At 46.5% G+C, this 20,192-nt stretch overlaps 1 protein-coding gene across 3 annotated transcripts in view; it reads right to left on the bottom strand.

Annotated features, from left to right (window-relative positions):
- CYSTM1 (cysteine rich transmembrane module containing 1) overlaps nucleotides 1-16,953 on the bottom strand; it is a 33,060-nt gene extending 16,107 nt beyond the window's left edge. Inside the window, exons 1-2 of one of the 3 annotated variants that reach the window (XM_082234719.1) lie at nucleotides 16,847-16,953; nucleotides 2,415-2,668 (exon numbers count right to left, since the gene is read on the bottom strand). In XM_082234719.1, the coding sequence (XP_082090845.1) occupies nucleotides 2,415-2,649 (235 nt within the window). In that variant the 5' untranslated portion in view covers nucleotides 2,650-2,668; nucleotides 16,847-16,953. Of the gene's footprint in view, nucleotides 1-2,414; nucleotides 2,669-4,006; nucleotides 4,135-10,407; nucleotides 10,550-16,846 lie in introns of those variants that run through there. The other 2 variants (XM_082234720.1, XM_082234721.1) reach the window with 2 other exon arrangements.
- Between the last annotated feature and the right edge of the window lie 3,239 nt (nucleotides 16,954-20,192).

Below are 20,192 nucleotides of genomic sequence, written 5' to 3'. Positions count from 1 at the left end.
GTTATTTATAAAGACATTGGACAACTGCAGATACTGCCATTGGGCCAAAGCTGGCAGATGGACCTCAGGCATCTGGAACACAGGGAGGGTGTGGAGGTAGTAATTGAGGTGAGGGAACAGCAATACACAATATTAATACATCCCATCAATAATTGCCCACTAGTGTGGATGGGAAACACTGAGACAGTTTTCGATTGATAGCCCTCATGTGTGGATGAACATGCAACACACACACACACACCCCCCACTGGAAACACTGGAACTGTGCAAGCCATATACACATTAACACTTCAGTGTGCGCACAGTCTATGGCTCTGTGCGCTGGCTGACTCTGCTTTTTTCACACATGCAGGCCAAGACCTGATGCTGCAACTGGTATTTAGACAGTAGCCTCCTCTGGGTTCTCTACACTCTTCTCCTGAACCTTTCTCCTTGCCTAGTTACCCGGGGTGGTGGTGGTGCAGCTGCAGGAATAAGGTGGCTTTCATTCTGGGAACTTTGAAGAGCACGTTGCTCTTTATAGAATGGAAGGGAAGTAAAGAGAGCCTGGCAGATTTTTACAGTGGAACCTTAAGGACAGGAGTGTCTCAGGTAAACATTCAGCTGCAGAGAAGGGAGAACTCAAGAGTCCAGACCTACAGACAGAATGTGCAGTATGGGGGAAGAAAGTGGGGCTGGAAGATGACAAGCAGAGCAGGCAGCCACCCAATGAAAAGAAAATGCACATTTTTGCATTCCACACAGTGCCTGGGCATTTTTTGATGCACTGCCCAAGTTCACGCACTTTGTCGTGCCAGCAGCCACCACCCCCCCACAAAATTTGTAGGGAAGATTGATGCAATGCCATCAACATACACAACAGTGACAGAAAAATAGGAGTGGGGGAAAGGATGTGATACAAACAAGCATGTTGCTCTCCCAGGTGTTGACAACCTGCCTTTTGACAGCAGGAAAGACAGAGGGAGGAGAAGGGATAAATAAGGGCAGTTTGCACATGCAAGCAAATGCAATTACACATTCTCTGATGATTAAGTGATAAAAAGCCTGTGCACACACTATACCTTTAAAGCTCATCATTTCCCTCAAAGAATTCTGGACACTGTAGTTTGCCCCTGCAGTTACAATTCCAAGCAATCCCTAACCAACGACAGTGCCCAGAATTCCTTGAGGGAAAGGATGTGCTTTAAAGGTGTGCTGTGTTCTTGAGAAGGCGAGTTAAAAGAGCTTTTTAAAGATGGAAGAAAGAATCACACTTTTGCTCAGGGAAATAACTCTGAGAGATGTCTGGAAGAGCAGGACACATTCAGAAGACAGAAAAGAGTGGGAAAAGGCAGGGCCATGTTCAGAGGACAAGAAGTTTATGCTGGATATGAATGAAAGGGTTCCATGGAGACAGAGTCCAGAAAAAGTCAACAGCTTTGCCAGCAGAGTTTGAGATAGGTGTGAAAATATCTAGGTGGGGACACAGGAAGCCAGCGGAGAAGGTTGCAGAAGTCAAGGTAATGCATGATGAGAGAGGAACAGCAGGAGTGTCTGGGTTAGAGAGGTAGCACTGGGCGTCCTCAGCTCATCAGAGAAGAGACAATGTGGAGAACAGGCCTAGGAAGGAGCCCCAAGGAACCCCCCCCCCCCAGAGAAGGGAAGAGCCTTTTCTTCAAGCCTGACACATGAAGTGACAGTAATGGCTACCTGGGATTTCACACAGGAGAGTGACTATTTCCCTCTATATGCAAAACACCCTCAGCTGAGGGATGACACAACCCTGGAAGTCCCAGTATTACGCAGCCTCCATTGTTTCAGGAAAGACTTGTGTAGCATTTGCAAGTCACATGAACTAATTTTAAAAGTTTCCTAACCTTCATATATTTAACAGCCTTATCTTCTATAATTTAATAGCCACTGAATCTGGGTTTGTTTTAAAGCAAAGAATCCCAGCCCATCCTCAAAAACACCCATCGAACGTGGAGTAGGCTGCTACTGTGCAAACGCCAATGCCTTTGCTCTTCGGCATTCTCTGCAGTGACCTATTGCCACAGGGCCTGAAGAAAACAGGAAGATACTACAGTATCTCAAGACAGTACCTGCCAGTCTAGGACAGGATAGCAAATTCCTACGGTCAGAAAGTCACACATTTTACCAAGAAAGCCAGAGATGCAACTACAGGCAAAGGGATGCCAGTGGCCTCCAATATGGAGAACCATAACAGAAATCTCTTCCTCTTTCAAAAGAACAAACAAGATGGAGCAGAGCACATGGAACATTAATAAGTACCCTCCTCCCAAGTTCACGTTGTTACCAAGCCCCCTAGGACTGGAACATACATACGCATTGTTTCAGATCTGTAACAGAAGGGGGAAACCTTCATGAAAAACCATGAAGCAGCGCAGCTCCCTGCGTACAGCAGATAATATTACCTGTATTCTTAGGTCCATCTGCATAGACTGGTCCCGGAGGTGGAGGAGCATTCTGCCATCCATAGGCTGGGTAGCCTTGGTAGCCTGGCTGTCCTACTGGATATGGCCCTGCGGGCTCTGGTCCATAGCCAGGGTAGGGACCGGGCACAGGTGGTCCACCTGGTTGATGGGTGTAAGGTGGGTATGGGGCAGTTGGGCCCGGGCCAGGATATGGCGGAGGGTTTTCGTAGTTCATGTAGAATGCCAAGTGTTTCCTAAGGACAGAGACAGATTTTACTTTGACAAGGAACATGCGTTACCACCAGCCATTTCAACAGCAACCTTTGTATACAAAATACTTAATCGTGATGTCCCTCACAAACTGATCTCCTACCATAAGGGTCTCTAAGTCAGTCTAGTCAGTCATAGGCTTTACACAGTACATCGCCCCAAGCAGAGCTGTGGCTTAGGCATGAAAATGTCTAGAGAGACACACACAACATCAATGCATGATTGATGCCCAGGGTTATGCACACAGAAGAAGGCATGCCGAGGGTCTCTGCTTTTCTTTTTAAATTAGAGCAAATCCCTACCCACTAAGGTTGTACAAACAGGGTTCAGAAAATATTCAGACCATGACTGACAAGGACTCATGTGTCCAGTGATCAGATGTAGTGCATGAATGCTTTCTACAGAATTCTGCAACCCTTCCATGACTCTGCAGAAAGTAAATACTGCTGTTTTGCTGATACACAGAAGTCACAGAATTAAGTTTTGTCAAGCACATGATTTTGAGTATTATGATAAAGCACAAAACTTACACAGCCCAAACTATGCCCGACTCCAGGAGCCATTAGATCTAAATGCTAGTACTCTTTCAGGAAATATTCCAGTTCAATTTCAAAGCAGCAACCCAAAGCTACACATAATTAAATCAACAAGTATACATCTTTATACAAATATACATATACACATCATGGACATGGGAAGATATGCCCCCCCTAATATAAATAAGTCAAATACTTCTTATGTTTTTCTAGTGAATGCAGAGATCAGCAAGGATCCAGAACAGGCAAAGGCAAAGGCCCTCGAGATGTTTTGGGACTACAACTCCCATCATCCCTAGCTAACAGGACCAGTGGTCAAGGATGATGGGAATTGTTGTCCCAAAACATCAGGAGGGCAGAGTTTGCCTATGCCTGATCTAGAAGATGCTACCCTGAATCTTACCAGGATTGTCCACACAGCTGTGAAGATGACTGCATACTATTTTAAAGTCTCCAAGCTCTGCAATATGTTCAGTTTGCAAATTATGAATAACTAAACTGTCAGCACAAGCATTTACATTTCATCTCATGGAGAAACACTATTTTGCCTGGTGGCTAACAGCCCTTGCTTGTGAACATTTCTGAACACTTGGGCATGATCCTTCGCATGTTTGCTTAGGACTAAACTCAGCTTTTTGATCAATGGGAATTGCTTTAAATATATTTATGCACAGGAATGCAGGTAAGCAAATAAGCACTATTTACATTCCAGGCCTCCACCCCCACATGACCAGCCCACAAACACACAAAATGCTTTCAACTAATTGTACATGACAGCATCCCTACCAGAAAACAAGCAGAAATCGGTGTCTTGTCTCTAAGCAACAAAATTCTGCAGCACTGGTGGGCTATGTTCCAAGGTTCTATAAGCCATCTCTTTTGTTATATGAACCAGCATTTTTTCATTACAGCAAAGTTAGGATATTCCTGCCTGCTCAGAAAACTTGAGTTACAAAATGGGAAGCATTATAACTTAATCCAGCCTTCAGTTGACTGTCATTCTCAGCCCAGGACCCTCCCTCCCCCTCTCGCCTGTCAAGTCATAGAGAAGAGAAGAGAGTGCAGCGCGTCCTAGTTCATGCCTGTCAGACTGCAACTCCCCAGGGCACCATCTAGCCGGCCAGATCTACTCCCCTAAGATGAATGGCATCATGCACAGGGGCCAGGCAGCCTCCTGGAAAGCTGCTTCTTCCCTGCTCTTGCAAGGGCTCTGCGTCCTTTCTTAACGCAGCACTGTGTGCCTGGACTATGTGAGTATCGCTTTTGAGCAAACACTGAGCTGAGCTGCATGGATTTGGAACTGGACTTTGATAAGCGATCCAGGGCTGGGCGTGACTGTTTGTGCTGCATGCAATGCAAACCTCAAGATCAAGAGGCTATTAAGGCAGAAGCAGGCAAGCAGTTTTTAGTATTTCTCTGTGTGGCAAATGAGCACAGGAGGAAAATGTTTAAGTAGAAGCTGCTTTTTTCTGATGGCAGGGTTGCTGCCTCATGCTAGCAGATAAAACCTTTGACCGATTGTTTGCACTTCTGGTTTTGAAAGATAAAGGCTGCATTTCAGCTGGCTGATATATTTACAAGTTGAAGTGATGTGGTCAGAAGCAAGAACCACTAAGTTCAGTGGCGCCCCCTCCCTCAACAGTATGTGCAGGACTGCAGGGACAACACATGTCTGATCAGGGATGGGGACCCCCCCCCCTCAATCTCCCCACCCAAAATCCCCAAAGGCTGGCCACTAGATCACCTCTGCTACTCACTATTCTATTGCCACCAGATGACCCTGATCAAAAGGCAATTATGCTATGTAAAGCTGGTGGTTTTTTTTTGGGGGGGGGGGGTATTTATTATATAGCTACATAGCGGATCAACATATCTGCCTTCATATTTTGGATTCCAGCTATGAGGGCTGTCAAAATGTGCCCCTGCACTTAGAAAATGTGCCACTAGACCCCTGTAAGGAGGGCATCTTCAGCAGCCCCCCCAAACCATTCTGCACCCCTCAGTTGCTGCTTTAAAAAAAAAAACACACCTGTTTTTTCTACATCTTTTTTCACCTCTCTAGATAAAACAGTTGCCTTGAACCAGTTTTGTTCCTGATCAGCCTTAACACAACAAACCTGTTTACCATCCCAGATGCTAATCAGCTGTTGAGGAGAGCTAATGATCCAAGGACAGACCGGGCAGGACAAGGCTGGCTCTCGGTTTCTGAACAACAGATACCAGGCCCACACCAGCCCAGAACGCAGTAGATCCCTTTAGTAACCCAGCCTGCAGCCCTGTGTATCCACGTCACTCTTGTGACTATGTGATCTTTAAGTCTGATTATATCCAAAGCAGTCAGGCGTGTCTGTCCGGCTGCATGTCACAAAAGTGGCCACACAGCCTAAGGGAATCGCTGTCTTCAGGCCCCCTCAGCCGACAGGGACAGCGGGAGCCCATGCCGCCGAGACTGGCTCCCTACAGTTAGCAGAAGGCAGCTTCACGACTACGCTGAGCCATTTCAGCCTTCCCAGAAAAGTAACTGCCATTGAAAAAAAGGGAGCAGGTAGCTTTCCAGGTCCTGTGTTTCTTATTAGACATGATATAACTGTAGGGGCCTCAAAGGCCACTTGGCCCAGTGCCCCTTCTAAGGCATGGTCAACCTCCTGAAAGAACAAGTTGCAGGAGGGTACAGGTCAAGTGGAATATCAGAGACAGAAGAACGGTTCTCCAGGGCATCCTCCCCATCACTGTCTCACCAGAGCCCTCTTTTCTGCCTTCTCCACTAGTGAGCTTTGGCTTCCCACTTCCATGTGCTAAAAGAGACCTTCTCAGTGGCTTTGTTTACACACTCTTCAGTTCAACATCTCCAGAGGATGTGCTTGTGTCATCCCCCAAGGTGCAATCCATGGTTCCTCTGCTTATTTACGTGTCAACTTGGCTTAGCTAGTCATCAGTATGAGGTGATTTTTCCACATGCCTCCTGCTGGTGTTCGTGACACTTTGCTAATCTGATTTCCTCAAAAGCCCCAGAACCTGAAGCAATTGCCATACTCAGCCACAAATAAATTCTGGCTCCGTCCTCCCAGGCAGATAGACTTTAATCCATCCAACACCAATGCAGTGTAAAAGCAGCCTGATCCCCCCACAAAGCAGACAGGCCAACTGAGCTGTGGCTTACACAAAAACAAAACAGGGGTGCAACATTAAAGGAATGCTGCTGCTCTCCACTTGTACTGAGATCCCTGTAACAAATTAATATTAGGAATAGACGAGAGAGGCAGCCTGGCTGAAAGCGACAGAAATAATAACTGAGTCTGACCCCTTTCAAACAGGAACACTCTTCAGGAATATTTCACAAGAACTTCCAAGAGCAGCATTAGTCACAGACTCTATATGGGGCTGCAGCATCAAATTTATCTATTTATTTAAAATATTGATAGACCACCTAATGACAACAATACCAAGACAATGTACAATGAAACAATTCAATACAAGATATTTCAACGTGCTATTAAAAACAAGCCAATACATCACAATTGCAGTAGCCAAGAGGCCAGGGAGCGTTCAAGTAGACTGAAGTTGATTGATTGATTAACCATCAACAGGAGCTCATCCCAGTGTGGCATTTCCCCCTTCTCCCATCCATGTTGAGGAAGAATGCAAACCTGTGCCAAGGTGTTGTGTGTTGCACATTTTGGCCATTTCTCCACTCTACCTCACTGGCTGGGGCAGGAAAGCTACACAGGCCATGTTACACGGCTGCTACAGGGAGAGGGAGATCTTGGCAAGAAGCTGCCTGGTTCCATCTCTTGTCAGCTTGGAAGCAGGTGGCTGTAGCTCGGGGACAAGAGCATGGTCAATTCTGGGCATCTCCAGGTGGGGCCGAGACAGCTCCCTGCCAGAAACCCTGGAGCCCCACGGGAAGTCAGCTTGGACAATAGATGGACAATAGATAGACCTTCCTATATTCATGAGCTGAGCTTTCTCTTCTTTGCCTGAGGGCTCTCTAGTGAGGTCACAACTGGCATGAGATGTGAACAAGGGGATTTATTTCTCAACTCACCCTTGAGCTATTATTAGCATTATTATTTATTAATTTTGTATTCTGCCCTTCATCCATAGCTTTCAGGGCAGTTCACAGCATAAAACTACAATATAAAAACACAAAAGACATAATAAAAACAAGAACAAAACCAACCAATAACCCCCACCTTCCTCCACACATCTAAAAGACTGCAAATCAGCCAAAGGCCTGGTTGAAGAGGAATGTTTTCGCCATGCAAACCTCCCTAGGGAGACTATTCTACACATGGGGAGCCACCACAGAAAAGGCCACCCTCAGGGCCTCTTGTGGAGGAGGCACAGGAAGAAGGGCTTCAGATGACCGCAAGGTCCAGGTAGGTAGGCGGTCCTTCAGGCATTGCACATTTTCTTCCAGAAATTTCAGCTACCAATATATGTCCAACACCATGAGAACTGCTGGCAGATACAAGACCAGGAACACAGCTTTTAGTTTTTGAAGCCTCTAGTCAAGCTTTTAAAATGGTCCTCATTGAATAAGGGAGTGGCTAAATGGGAAGTAGTTTGAGAGCAATAATGAGTTCCTGGCAAAAACAAATTTTGGCCCTCTTCCAGAAACATTAATGGTCAGCTATAGGGATCAAGCTGCAGGAAAAGGCACAGGAAGAAACAGAATATGTGGCCAGCCATAAACACAAGGATGAAGTACTGCATTTTAGAAAACATCAATCATCTGCAGATTTAAATCAAATCAAATTAAATCACGATTTAAATCACAATTTAAATTGCTAGTCAGTAAGACTTGATTTAAATAATTTTTTTTACAGAAAGACTCATTCTTGCTGGTATAATCTTAATATACAACCAGATGAAGGTTTCATTTTTGGAATAATAAAATTTCAGGAATAATAAATTTTCAAAGTAGTTTTTACAGTTATATCAAAAATTACAGATTTGGTTATACTGTTAGAAATACACAGACAGGTAATTATGAAATTATTGTGAGGTTTAAAAAGTTAACTGTTTCTGCTGTACTTTATTGGAAGGGGAAAAATAATCATTTCCTTAATAACAATTTAATCAATTTATTTAACTAAAACAATAACATTATAGCATATGCATCCATGTTTGTTAACTGATGTGGTTAAACGGGTTTTAAAAAAAAACTTAGACTGTGTTTTAGCACACATGAAAAACTTAAAACAAATCCTTATTTCCTGATGAATAGCCTTTGGACTATAATGTAACTTAAATAGAAAACTAGCTTTAGAAAGATTTTTCCTCCAAAAGCATTTTATTGTAAAAATCCAATATAAATTTTAAAAATCCATTTTTTAAAAATATATATATTTTAAAAATAATTGATTTTTATCCACCCTGCTGTGAACACTACCAAGCACGTCATAAAATGTACAGACCATTTTCTGCTTTGTGAATGGCCCATTGTCAGGGCTGCTCTCTACACATACGTAAAATTTCTACCTCCCTTCCTTATCAAATTAAAAGCTGAAGAACAGAAATGCTTGTACAGTATACTTATGGCGTGCCGAGTTACTTTTATCTCTCTGTGTTTTATTTCCTTAAAACGTGTTGCAATTGAGTAGCTTAAGCGCAACCACTGACTCTCCTACACATGTATTACATTTAGCAACTTATGGAAGTAGCATCTCCACTGACCAAAACGCATTCCAGGAAGATGTGCTCTCCACAAGCCATACCTTCCCTAATAACCTCATAGGAATTTTTGTTACTGACGTTAGTGCTGTGGAAAGATGCTGCCACTTAATTCAGCAGCCACTGGATCCCAGCATTGCCTGCCCCATTGAATTTGAACTGAAACTAAGTCACCCTGCTTTGTACAACAGTAGTTTGTATATTCAGGTATTGCCTCAACTAAAAAACTAGTTTTGCCAGAGCAATACTTTATTATTTTCAAACCATCCTTCACTGGTTAAGATCCTAGGAAATTTACCTTTAAAAAACCAAACCCAAAACCTGTGTGAAGAGATGTGTTTTAGGATGCTATTGAGAACTCAGTAAGGAGAACCTCCAAGAGGACGTTCCACAGGCAGGTGACACTAGCAAGACCACAGTGAGATTTCCCAGCTGCCAAGATCCACAGCTGTGCTCCATCTGTGCCTTTTCCCCATTCATCCACATTTCACCATTAACTTGGGGGTTGTCTAGGAAGCACCCCTCTGAGGGCCTGATTTGGACCAGTTGCTAACCCCTGGCAGAAACAGAGTTGGACAAGCTGTGACTAGGCTTGGTTGCCAGCGATTATCTTTGGTGGCTGCTGTGCTACGTCCTGCGGCTGCCTTCTCAGGTGTGTCTTGTATTCTCAATGAGCATGGCCTAAAGTTCCAGCCTTTCTCAACCTGTGGGTCCCCAGATGTTGCTGAACTACAACTCCCATCATGCCTAGCTACCAAGGCCAGAGCTCAGGGATGATGGGAGTTGTAGTCCAACAACATCTGGGGACCCACAGGTTGAGAAAGGCTGGAATGAAAATAGAAGTCGTGCCTCTAAACAGCGATAGGTTGTCTTTCCCACATCATTTGTTATCAACGGCACGCATTCCCCATTCCCATGAGAAAGTATGAATTTCTGCTCAGTTTTCCTCTTGAGCTTCCAAGGCGTGGTGTCTTGTGAGCTCCCTTTAACCACCTGCTAGTATTAGTGGAAAAGAGGGAGGCATCCTGGTCATGTTTATACCCAAGCACATGCAGAGTGCCTTTCTCTTGGCATTTGGTAACTACAACACAAGGAATCCCAGATGCCTGTTATTATTCTGTAGGGAAGACAAGAGCACTGCTCTAGCAGAAGAAAATTGGAGAGGCAGCCCCGTGAAAGGACAAAGTGGAAAGATAATCACAATCAATATAAAATTAAGTGTGACCCCCCCCCAGGTCCCCACATTGCTGCCATGCAGACTTCCTTGAGTACCAGTCCCACCTACTAGGACTTGCTTCCAAGTAGCAATGCGTAAGATCAGGTTGTGGGAGGGGAAGGAATGGGAATGAGGCAAGAGAGGAGAAGCACAACATATGGGAAAGGAAGCAAAAGAGGTGTAAAACAGCCAGAAACTAAACAGGGAGAAAAAGAAGAGGAATGGCTACAATGCTACACACACTGATGTGTTACTTCAGAATCAATGTGCAACAGGAAAAGTCTTGAGGGCTTACCTAATACAAGGGGATGTCAGAGATAGGAGCAACCGTCGCTGCTGCGATCTATGTGTTCAGGGAGGCAGGGAAGAGACTTGCTGCTACCCAATCATGGGAAAACTAAAATCCTAGATTTGTCCAATGTTTTCTATAGGCGTTTCCTACCTCTATGGTGTGGGGAAGAGAAAGGAGTTGAAAAGAATGAGAACTAGGGCAATTGAGACATGGAGCTTAAGAGTTCGCTTGAAAACAAGCCCCCCACCCCCAAGGAAAATGTGGGTCAGAGGAGAGAGGGGAAATTGACCTGTTCAGGCCTGTAAGAATTTAAACAGAATATTCTGGAGGGAGGGAGGGATTTGAGTTGGGTGTGTCATAAGTCAAGGACTCCCCTACTGACACTATGGACAGCTGCGATTCCAAAATGACTCCCAGGGGCACAGTTACCCCATTCAGAACCAGAGAATCTCCCACCCCTGCCTGCCCTGTCCTCCAGAAACTGTACTTCTGTGTTGTCGGGATTCAACCTCCATCTGTTGACCACCATCCACCCCCTCCCCAAAAGCATCCAGATACCCTCATTCACTGCCTTCCTGGTTCTGATTTAAATGATAGGTAGAGCTGGGTATCATCTGCATATTGGTGAAAACCCAGCCTTCCTGATGATCTCTCTCAGCGGTTTCATATAGATGTTAAAAAGCATCTATATGAAGAGGATGGAGCCCTGAGGCACCCCACAAGTGAGAGCCCAGAGGTCCAAGCACTCACCCCCACCACCACTACTTTTTGGGCACGACGCAGGAGGAAGGAGCGGAATCACTGCATAACAGTGTCCCCAACTCCCAGCCCTCCTGGACAGTCCAGAAGGATACCATGGTTGATGGTATCGAAAGTCGCCAAGAGATTCAGCAGAACCAGGAAATAGCTTTCACCCCTATCCCTAACCCACCGGTGTCCACCAGATGTTCTGGAGTACCACTCCCACCAGCATGGCCAGTGGTAAGCAACGATGGGAGTGGAAGCCCAAAATGTCCTCAGTTACCTTGCTGGGGAAGCACTGGGGCTAGCTCTGGATGGCCACCTGTCTGGAGGCCTTTGACCACTGTGAAACCCTAATCCCCCTGTGGCATCCATTACACATCAACGGCTGTGAGGGAAAGTCAACTTGGTTGGGAAACCAACCTCACAAAGGCTTTAAGGAGAAAAGAGGCAGTGAGTCTAACCCAGAGCTAAGGGGAAACCACAACACAGGACTTCTCCAATTCACTGCCATTTATTACATGCCTAGACCAGGGATGGCGCGGGTGGCGCTGTGGGCTAAAGCCTCAACGCCTAGGGCTTGCCGATCGAAAGGTCGGCGGTTCGAATCCCCGCGGCGGGGTGCGCTCCCGCTGTTCGGTCCCAGCGCCTGCCCACCTAGCAGTTCGAAAGCACCTCCGGGTGCAAGTAGATAAATAGGTACCGCTTACCAGCGGGAAGGTAAACGGCGTTCCGTGTGCGGCTCTGGCTCGCCAGAGCAGCGATGTCACGCTGGCCACGTGACCCGGAAGTGTCCCCGGACAGCGCTGGCCCCCGGCCAATAAATGTGAGATGGGCGCACAAACCCCACAGTCTGTCAAGACTGGCCCGTTCGGGCAGGGGTACCTTTACCTTTACCTTAGACCAGGGATGGGAACCTTCAGTGCATAGCTTGAGCATGTCTACTAGCCTGCCGGACCCACACCAGGCCATGCCCCTCACCAGACCTGCTTGAGTGCTTTTGCAGGGCTAAAATAGGCCACTGCACTGTGATACTGCCTGCTTGCTTGCCAGGACAGAGAGGCAGATATCAATACCCAGTGTAGCCTACTGTACAACAGTAAGAGCAGCATCCATTGCTGAAGTCGCTTTCACATTTGATCTTCCCTAGCATCAGGAGGTCCCTGGAAGGTTAACCATGAAGGAATGTAGCCAACAACAGTTCCCAGTGATGTCTGAATTTAGGAACTATGGTTTGTTTAAACTCTGATTAGTAAGAATAATCCAGGATCTGAAACCACAGCCTAGGCCTGGTTGAAACCACTCTTCACAACTAGGCCTGGGCGATGTATCAATACTGTTCATTGGTACGAGGGCCAGACTGCAATGGCAGTTTCACCCGGCAGTACATTGCCACTGCTACTGAGTCCCTCTGCCACCAGTGCCCAGCACACCGAAGCAGAAACAAGCTGCAGTCGGGTGCTGGAGGCAGAGGGACTCAAGAGCAATGGCGGCTTCACTTGCAATATACCACCGGGTGAAACTGACACCTCACTACCGGCGAGGGAAGAACAAGCTACATCGGCCGGGCAAGGCAGGCAGCTCATTTAAATTCCTCTGTTGAGGGGTGCACAGCTGCCTGCCCCTCAATGGAGAAGTCTAACAGAGCCCCTCCCCTCCAGCTCAAGCAAAGCAGAGGGGGGGGCTCAGTTAGACTTTCCCCCCATCTGTGCCAAGGCAGTGGTGGCTGAGGCAAGCCCACATGCACTTGTCTCAGCCGCCACCACCTTGGCATGGGATGGGCAGGCTACCTCTTCCTCTCTGCCTGCCCCGCCAAGCAAAGGTGGAGGCCTCCTTGCAAACAGAGCCTGACGGACTCTGCGCTTGGCTCCCACAGCCCGGCTGGCTCCCTCTGACCCCAGCATCCTGTGGGAGGAAGAAGCTGGGCTGACCTCAGCTCAGGGCCAATACAGCTTGTTCCACTTTCCGTTTCAACACTGCAGTGTATTACTGCCAGATCACAATGTTGGGCTGGTGATACATCGCAATGTTGAAAAGCTGACGTTGCCCAGCCCTATTCCCCACATTACCAGGTAATACCCCCAGCACTGCTGGACTAGACGGGCTGTGCCTCTGGACGGGTTCCACAAGGCCTATGGAATTCAGGTTACAGTAAGCAAGTTCTAAGTCATTTGTTCAAGCCCATTAGAGTCAAGAGTCACAAATAACATTAGTGTTAAATATTATGTTAAATAGGTGGCAGCATCATTCAATCCCTGCACACACAATAATATTTGAAGTCTTATGCCATGAAGACAGAACTATATCCATCATGAACACTCAGCCATTTCCCTTTTTCAAGTCAGCCAAGATTCTTTTTCTTCTTACAGTATTTCCCGAGGCTGAACTTTCCAAACTCAAGTATCCTTTGCACTTTTCCAGGAAGTATTTCATATTGCCTCCACACTGGGCCTCAAACTTTAGTCTTGTGCACAACAGGAAACTTCTTAGTCATTCACAATTCTCCTGAAAATAAGATGACCTCACTTGCTTACAGTGGTAATCTGATCAGACTTCGGTTCTGTGTCATTTCAGCAGCTATCAACCTGCAGATAAGCATATTGCTAAGGAGATTCTGAAGAGTAAGCTGAAAGAGGACCCAAATAAAACTACGAAACAACCAAACCTTCTTCAGGCAGTTCAAAGGAAACATGGGCTGGGGCAGCGGTGCCAGGAGACCTCCCCACATTCAACAGGAAGGTTTGCAAAGGGGGATTCTAAATGAATTCAGTCTTCATGTACTGGCAAACCCCCTGCCTTATCAGCGCAACAGTCTAAACACACCTAGCAGCCTCTCCCAGACCCTCCTATTCCAGGTGGGGTGGGAGAGGACTTTGAAGGCAGGTCTAGCACATTCCCTACCTCAATGCCCCTACACACTCCCCACCCCCACATGATGGCTGAAGGCCCAACTAGGGCTCTAGCCATACTGCACTTATATTGCTTTCATACACTTTTGCTCCAATCCTGAAAGTCACCAGGGCACATTTTGGTGCCCAAGGTGCAAAAAACCCCACGTCTCAATTGCACCAGCAGCCACTGCATAAATACCAAGTGAACACCTTTCTATTTGTCTGAGCATTCCCATGGATAGTAGGTTTGCTTTATTTTGCTCCTGCTGTTTTATACTGTTCTATTTTATCTATTGTTGAATTTACTATTTTTATCCATGGCCTTATTTCATATTCCACGTGGTTTTAAATGTGTTATTTAACTGTTGTAATTTGATTGTTTTATCTTACTGTGAACCAGACAGAAAGCGAAACGACTAAAAAGCAAGACAGAAAGTGAAACGGCAATAAATGTTGGAAATAAGTAATGTCTCCTGCACAAACATTTTGAAATGAACTGGAGAAACTGGAAGGAAGGGAAGAGGAAGCACTCTGCCCCTTCAGAAGGAGAAGGTTCACAGTGTGACAACTGTGGCATGTGATCATGCAAACCAGCAATGTGCATCTCGACTCAATTACAGTGGAAAAGTTTCAGTGCAGCTGCCTACAAAAACCTTTAACTGGGTTAAGAGAGGCAGGACTGGAGCACTCACAGATTACTCACACAATTACTGCAAATCATGGAAGCACCTGAAACACTCTATTTAACAAGTGAGCATCTTCCACATGGCCCATGACCTATGCAGGGTATTGTTTTCCTTTGCTTGCGAGGTGAAAATTCAGGAAGTGAAACTTTACTCAGCAGTTAATGGGAAAGAAGGTGTCAGACAATCTTGATCAATCAGAAACTGTATGTGACGTCAAAGCTAATGTGAAACTGCCTAAAGAGAGCCAGCGTGCTGCTGTGGTGAGAGTGCTAGCCTAGGCAAAGTATTGGAAGACACAAGATTTATCCACTCTGGAAGAATGGCAGATGAAGCTGATGGACTATATGGAACTGGCAGAAATGACTGGCAGAATCTGGGACCAGGGTGAAGAGTCGGTGGAAGAAGATTGGAAGAAATTTAAAGACTGTCTACAGAAATATTGTAAAATTAATGAATGTTATAATGATGTTGGATAGAAATTAAGTGGTTTCCAGCTTTAATGCTTTAAGGGAATATGAAAAATGGGTTGTTAATAGGGAAAAATCTAATGTTACTATTTTAAGACCAAAGATTAGGATAAACAAAGAGGGTAAGGATTTGCCAACAAATTGAACTGGAATACAAAAAAGGGAGGTATGAGGAGGTCCGGGAAACAAGTTAAGGAAAATAAGTAATAGAAAAATGGAGTGGTTTTAAAATTATTTTTATTTTGTATTTTTTTTCTTTTTCATTTTGTATTTTAATATTTTTTTAAAAAATCTTAATAAATATCTTATAAAAAGGAGAGAGTGCTAGCCTAGGGCCTGGGAGACCAGGCTCTGAATCCTCACTGGCCATGAAGTTCACTGGGTGACCGCCTCTCAGCCTCACCTCCCTCACAGGGCTGATGCAAGGATAAAATGGGGTGAGGGAGAACTATGCACTTCAGCTCATCAGAAGAAAGGGGGGATATAAATAAAATAAAATAGATTTCAAGAGCATGTGGGGAGGAAAAATAAACAAACTACAGCCCAATGGAGACAGGAGAAAGTGCAAAATGGCCTTTAAGACAAGAACCTGCCTCTATTCTATGGGGTTCATAGCTACATATTTGCAACAAGCTTCATACTTTCTGACAGGTCAAATAATCATGATAGTGAATCGGGATCAGCATGGACTTCCCTTGGTAGATTCCAAGACATTCTTGAAATGTTAATTTGTTGCTACAAAAAAATCGTCCTACTACTGCCAAGTTAGCAAGACACCAATTAATATGCTGCAGTCAGATGTCTAGTTTGAATAAAACGGTATGCATTTTTTCCAACCCAGAGACCTCAGGGCAACATATAGGTTTCCAAGTCCTTCTCCTCCTCTCAGCCCAAACTCCCATACGAGGACTGAGAGGGCTTGACCAGGCCAAGATGACCCAGGGAGCTTCATAGCAGAGCTATAATGTGGGGACAGACTTTCTCCCCACCCGTCCCTTTAAAACCCCCCAGCTTAAGGCGAGCATTGGCGAAGATCTGCATTTCAGGGACCCCCCTGCCAGCCTGCTTGGAAGAACCTCGCCCCCCTTTCCCAGCGTCTCCTGAGCCCCTAAGGAACAAAGGCGGGGGCGGGCTGGGATCGCCCGGCGGAGCCAAAGGGACCCCGAGCAGCCAGGAGGAGATGCACCTGCCGGGAAACGGGGGCGCCTGGCTCGGGCAGGGGGCGGCGCCCGCCTCCCCGTCGCGGGCCTGCGCCAAGGCGCGCCACCCCAAACCCGCCCACCTTCCCGAAAAGGCGCCCCGGAGCAGGGCTCGCTCGCAGTGGCGTAGCGTGGGGGGTGCAGGGGGGGCCGGGCGCACCGGGCGCAACATCTGGGGGTTAGGGGGCGCAAATCCACGGGTTAGGGGGCGCAAATTACTTGCCTTGCCCCGGGTGCTGACAACCCACGCTACGCCACTGCTCGCTCGGCGCCCGCCGGCCCCGTCCAACCCTCGGCTTGGCGGAGCGCGGCTGCCCTCGAGGAGGCAGCGCCCGCCCGCCCGGGGAGCCCGAGAGCCAGGGACGCCGAGGGTCTCCAAGAGCCGCGCCCCGAGCAGAGCAGCCAGCCGCGCCCGTGGCCGGGCCCCCCGCGCCTCCCCGACGCCGCCGACGCCATACCTGCCCCGCGCAAAGGCTCGTCCGCCTCCGGGTGCTGCTGCTGCTGCTGCTGCTGCTTCGCTCGACGGCAAGTGAGCGCGCGCTGGGCAGCAGCGCCTCTAGAGCCGCAGAGGCTGGGCGCGCCGCCGCGAAGTCACCCGACCGCCCAGGAGGGCGGGGGCTGCTGCTGCGTCACGCCAGGCGCGCGGCCGCCGCCGCGAGCACGCGCAGGAGAGCAACCCTGGTAGCTCTGGTCCTCGCTTTCGGAAGGAGACGTCGCTCGCTCGCGCCGCGCCAGATTTGCCAATACATTGCAAAGAAAGACGTACATCGGAAAGCGAAAGGAAGTGACTTCGAACAGGGCTTGATTTATAACTCAGAGCACAACAACTTTAGAACACGATCATGGGACAGCCAGAAAGCAGAAAACAACGCAGCTACATAAGAACATGAATCATTCCCAAAATGTAACTGTAATCGAGCTTCTTAGGTATTATACAAACTCAGTGAAGCTTGTGAACTCCCTTTTGCGGGGTGATCTCATTTATATTAGGTTTAATTCGAGGCAAGGAAGCTCATTTTATCACCCATATGCTGCAGATAAAAATGTTTTATACTATACTACCCTGAAATGTTTAACTGTTTCTTGGATTGTCCTTGAACCTTCCCACCACACTTGCCACCCTCTCCTGCCATTCTCCCTTTGAGAACCACTGCATGATTGAGTTTGAAGGGATCCCAAGGGTCATCTAGTCCAACTCCCTGCAATGCCCCAATTTTCCAGGGACAGTCCCAGAATTCCAGAAGCCACCCTGCTTTCTGATTTGATTCCTAGTTTTCCTTTTTTCCTCACCTCCATGTCTTGGAGAACAATTAAAAGGGGTGTGGGTGCAAAAAGAGAGTCCGTTTAACCTGAAAATAAAATACCTGCACCAAATGACGGAAACGGTCACCCTGGCATAGGACGTCCTTCCTATAATTTTGAAAGGAAAAGCTCACCAATCTGTTTTAAATTCTTTACTTGCAATGCTTCAGCAGCCAGCCATTTCCTAAGAAACACAGGGAGTGTCGATTCCTTTGTTGTAAATGGAGTCTTACACTGCAAGCCTTTACATGTCTACTCAGAAGTAGGTTCCACTGGATTCCATGGAGCTTACTCCCAGGTAACTGTGCAACCTTACACTGCAATCCTGAGCATTTTTACTCAGAACTAAGTCCAACTGAGTTCAATAAGATTTACTCTCTGATATTTTATTGGTCCTTCTCACAGTTTCCATTAATTATCATCATCATCATCATCACATCCTGCCTTTTTCCCTGACAGTGACTCAAGTTAGCTTACAGCTAAACTCTTATTTCATTCCATTTATCTGTTGAAGGTGTAGTATGCCACAACAGCAGCAAGAATATTCATCACAAAGTATTGGAAGACACAAGATCTACCCACCTTGGAAGAATGGCAGATGAAGGTGATGGACTATATGGAACTGGCAGAAATGACTGGCAAAATCCGAGACCAGGGAGAAGAGTTGGTGGAAGAAGATTGGAAAAAGTTTAAAGATTATTTACAGAAATATTGTAAAATTCATGAATGCTAGAATGTTGTTGGATAGAAACTAAGTGGTCTTTAGCTGTAATGCTATAAGGGAATATGAGAAAATGGTTATTAATAGGTAAAAATTTAATGTTATAATATTTTAAAATTGAAGATTAAGATGAATGAAGAGGGGAGGGATTTGCTGAATTAACAATTTGAACTGGAATACAGAAAAGGGAGGCGTGAGGAGGTCCAGGAAATAAGCAAATGAAAAATATGTGACGAAAAGACTGAATTGTTTTTAACTATTTTTTTGGTTTTTTTCTTTTTACTTTGTAATCTCTTGAAAATCTTAATAAATATCTTTTAAAAAAATATCTGTTGAAGGTGTAATACAATCATGATCCCTTTCCTTGAACAGGTTGAGAGGTGAGGTTGAGAGGTGGTCATTGGCTCAAGGTGACCAGTGTTGATGTGTATATGACGTCTATGTGTGCAGTGAGATCAAACGCAGAAGAAGCTCCCTGATGGAGAATAGGGTGTCCCTATTTTCATCACAGAAATGTTGGAGGGCAGGGCAATGTAGGAATCAAATCAGCCCAGGTTCACGGAGCATGCCACACTTGGTTCTGGCATGCAGTGGGGTCCTGGTGGCACCAGGTCCAGGTTGTGGGCTGACAACATGCTTTGGGGACCCTACTCAGTAGAGCATGAGGCTCTGAATCTCAGGGCTGTGTGTGTGTGCACGCAAAAGTGGGCGGATGTATTGCACAAAGTGTTGTGTAGGAAGAGAGAATTTCTGCAACTTTGAAAAGTGAACAAGCCTTGTCCTCTTCTACATCCTGCCACCCAAGATGGAGAGCTCCCAATCTCTCTGTCCTCCGTTAGCCCTGTAAAGCAGGGAGGGGGACTGGGCCCCATGGCACTGCCCAGCGGGAATGGGCAGAGGTGCTGCCTCTGCCTGCTTACTTTCTGGATGTCACAGCAGGGAGGACCCCACTCCACCGGCACTTGGGAGGGGGGTTGCAGGCATGCTAGTGACCAGAGCTGTCACCTCCTCCTCTCCTTCCCCTGACCTGTGTTGCAGATATTAATATTGTGCAGTTTGAAGTGACTGGAAGCATAGGAACTGACTCCTTTTGGAATAAATCATTGTCCAGACACATGAAAATATTATTCAAACTTTTACTGATAGAACTCTTTAAAACAGAATACATCAAATGATACGTCTAAAATATCCATATCTTGTGCTGCCCAGCATCAGGCTCAGCATCTTACAAAACACGAAATAATCCAAACAGACTTATAAGCAAAGTGTTGGATAAAAGCAGCAATGCAAAAGCCAGCTGCAGGTGGCTGGAAAGCAAAACAGGATGTTGATGTGTGGAACTGTACTGTTGGGAAAAAGGGGGAGTCTATTCTCTGTACTGAGCACCGGATGTTAGCTCAGAGTGTCATATGACCTGTACTGGAAGTACAGGGGCGGAGTTGTGACTCTTCTGCTGGAGTCTGGAGGGTGCAGTCACGTTTCTATGTACTGCTGAAATGACAGGAATAGAAGACATGTAAAAAGACTCCTGTCTGTCTCTTTTCCCCCGCCCTGGGGGGAATGCAGGGAGGGAGAAGCAGTGGGTGTGTTCTTCTCACGTCTAACGAGGAGAATCGCCGATTTACGACCTTGCCTGCCGGGAGACGCAGACGGGAAGGTCAACAAGTATCTCACTCGGTTTGCCCGGGGGAGACCAGTTACCTCTGACTGTGAGCTGAGATACTGACACAAAGGTCTCTCTCCACAGACTGTTTGCTCTCCCTTAAGGATAACTTCTTTTA

Source organism: Podarcis vaucheri (genome assembly GCF_965113315.1).
Source record: "Podarcis vaucheri genome assembly, chromosome: 8".
Taxonomy (NCBI): domain Eukaryota; kingdom Metazoa; phylum Chordata; class Lepidosauria; order Squamata; family Lacertidae; genus Podarcis; species Podarcis vaucheri.
This window is presented reverse-complemented; position numbering and strand designations above follow the sequence as displayed.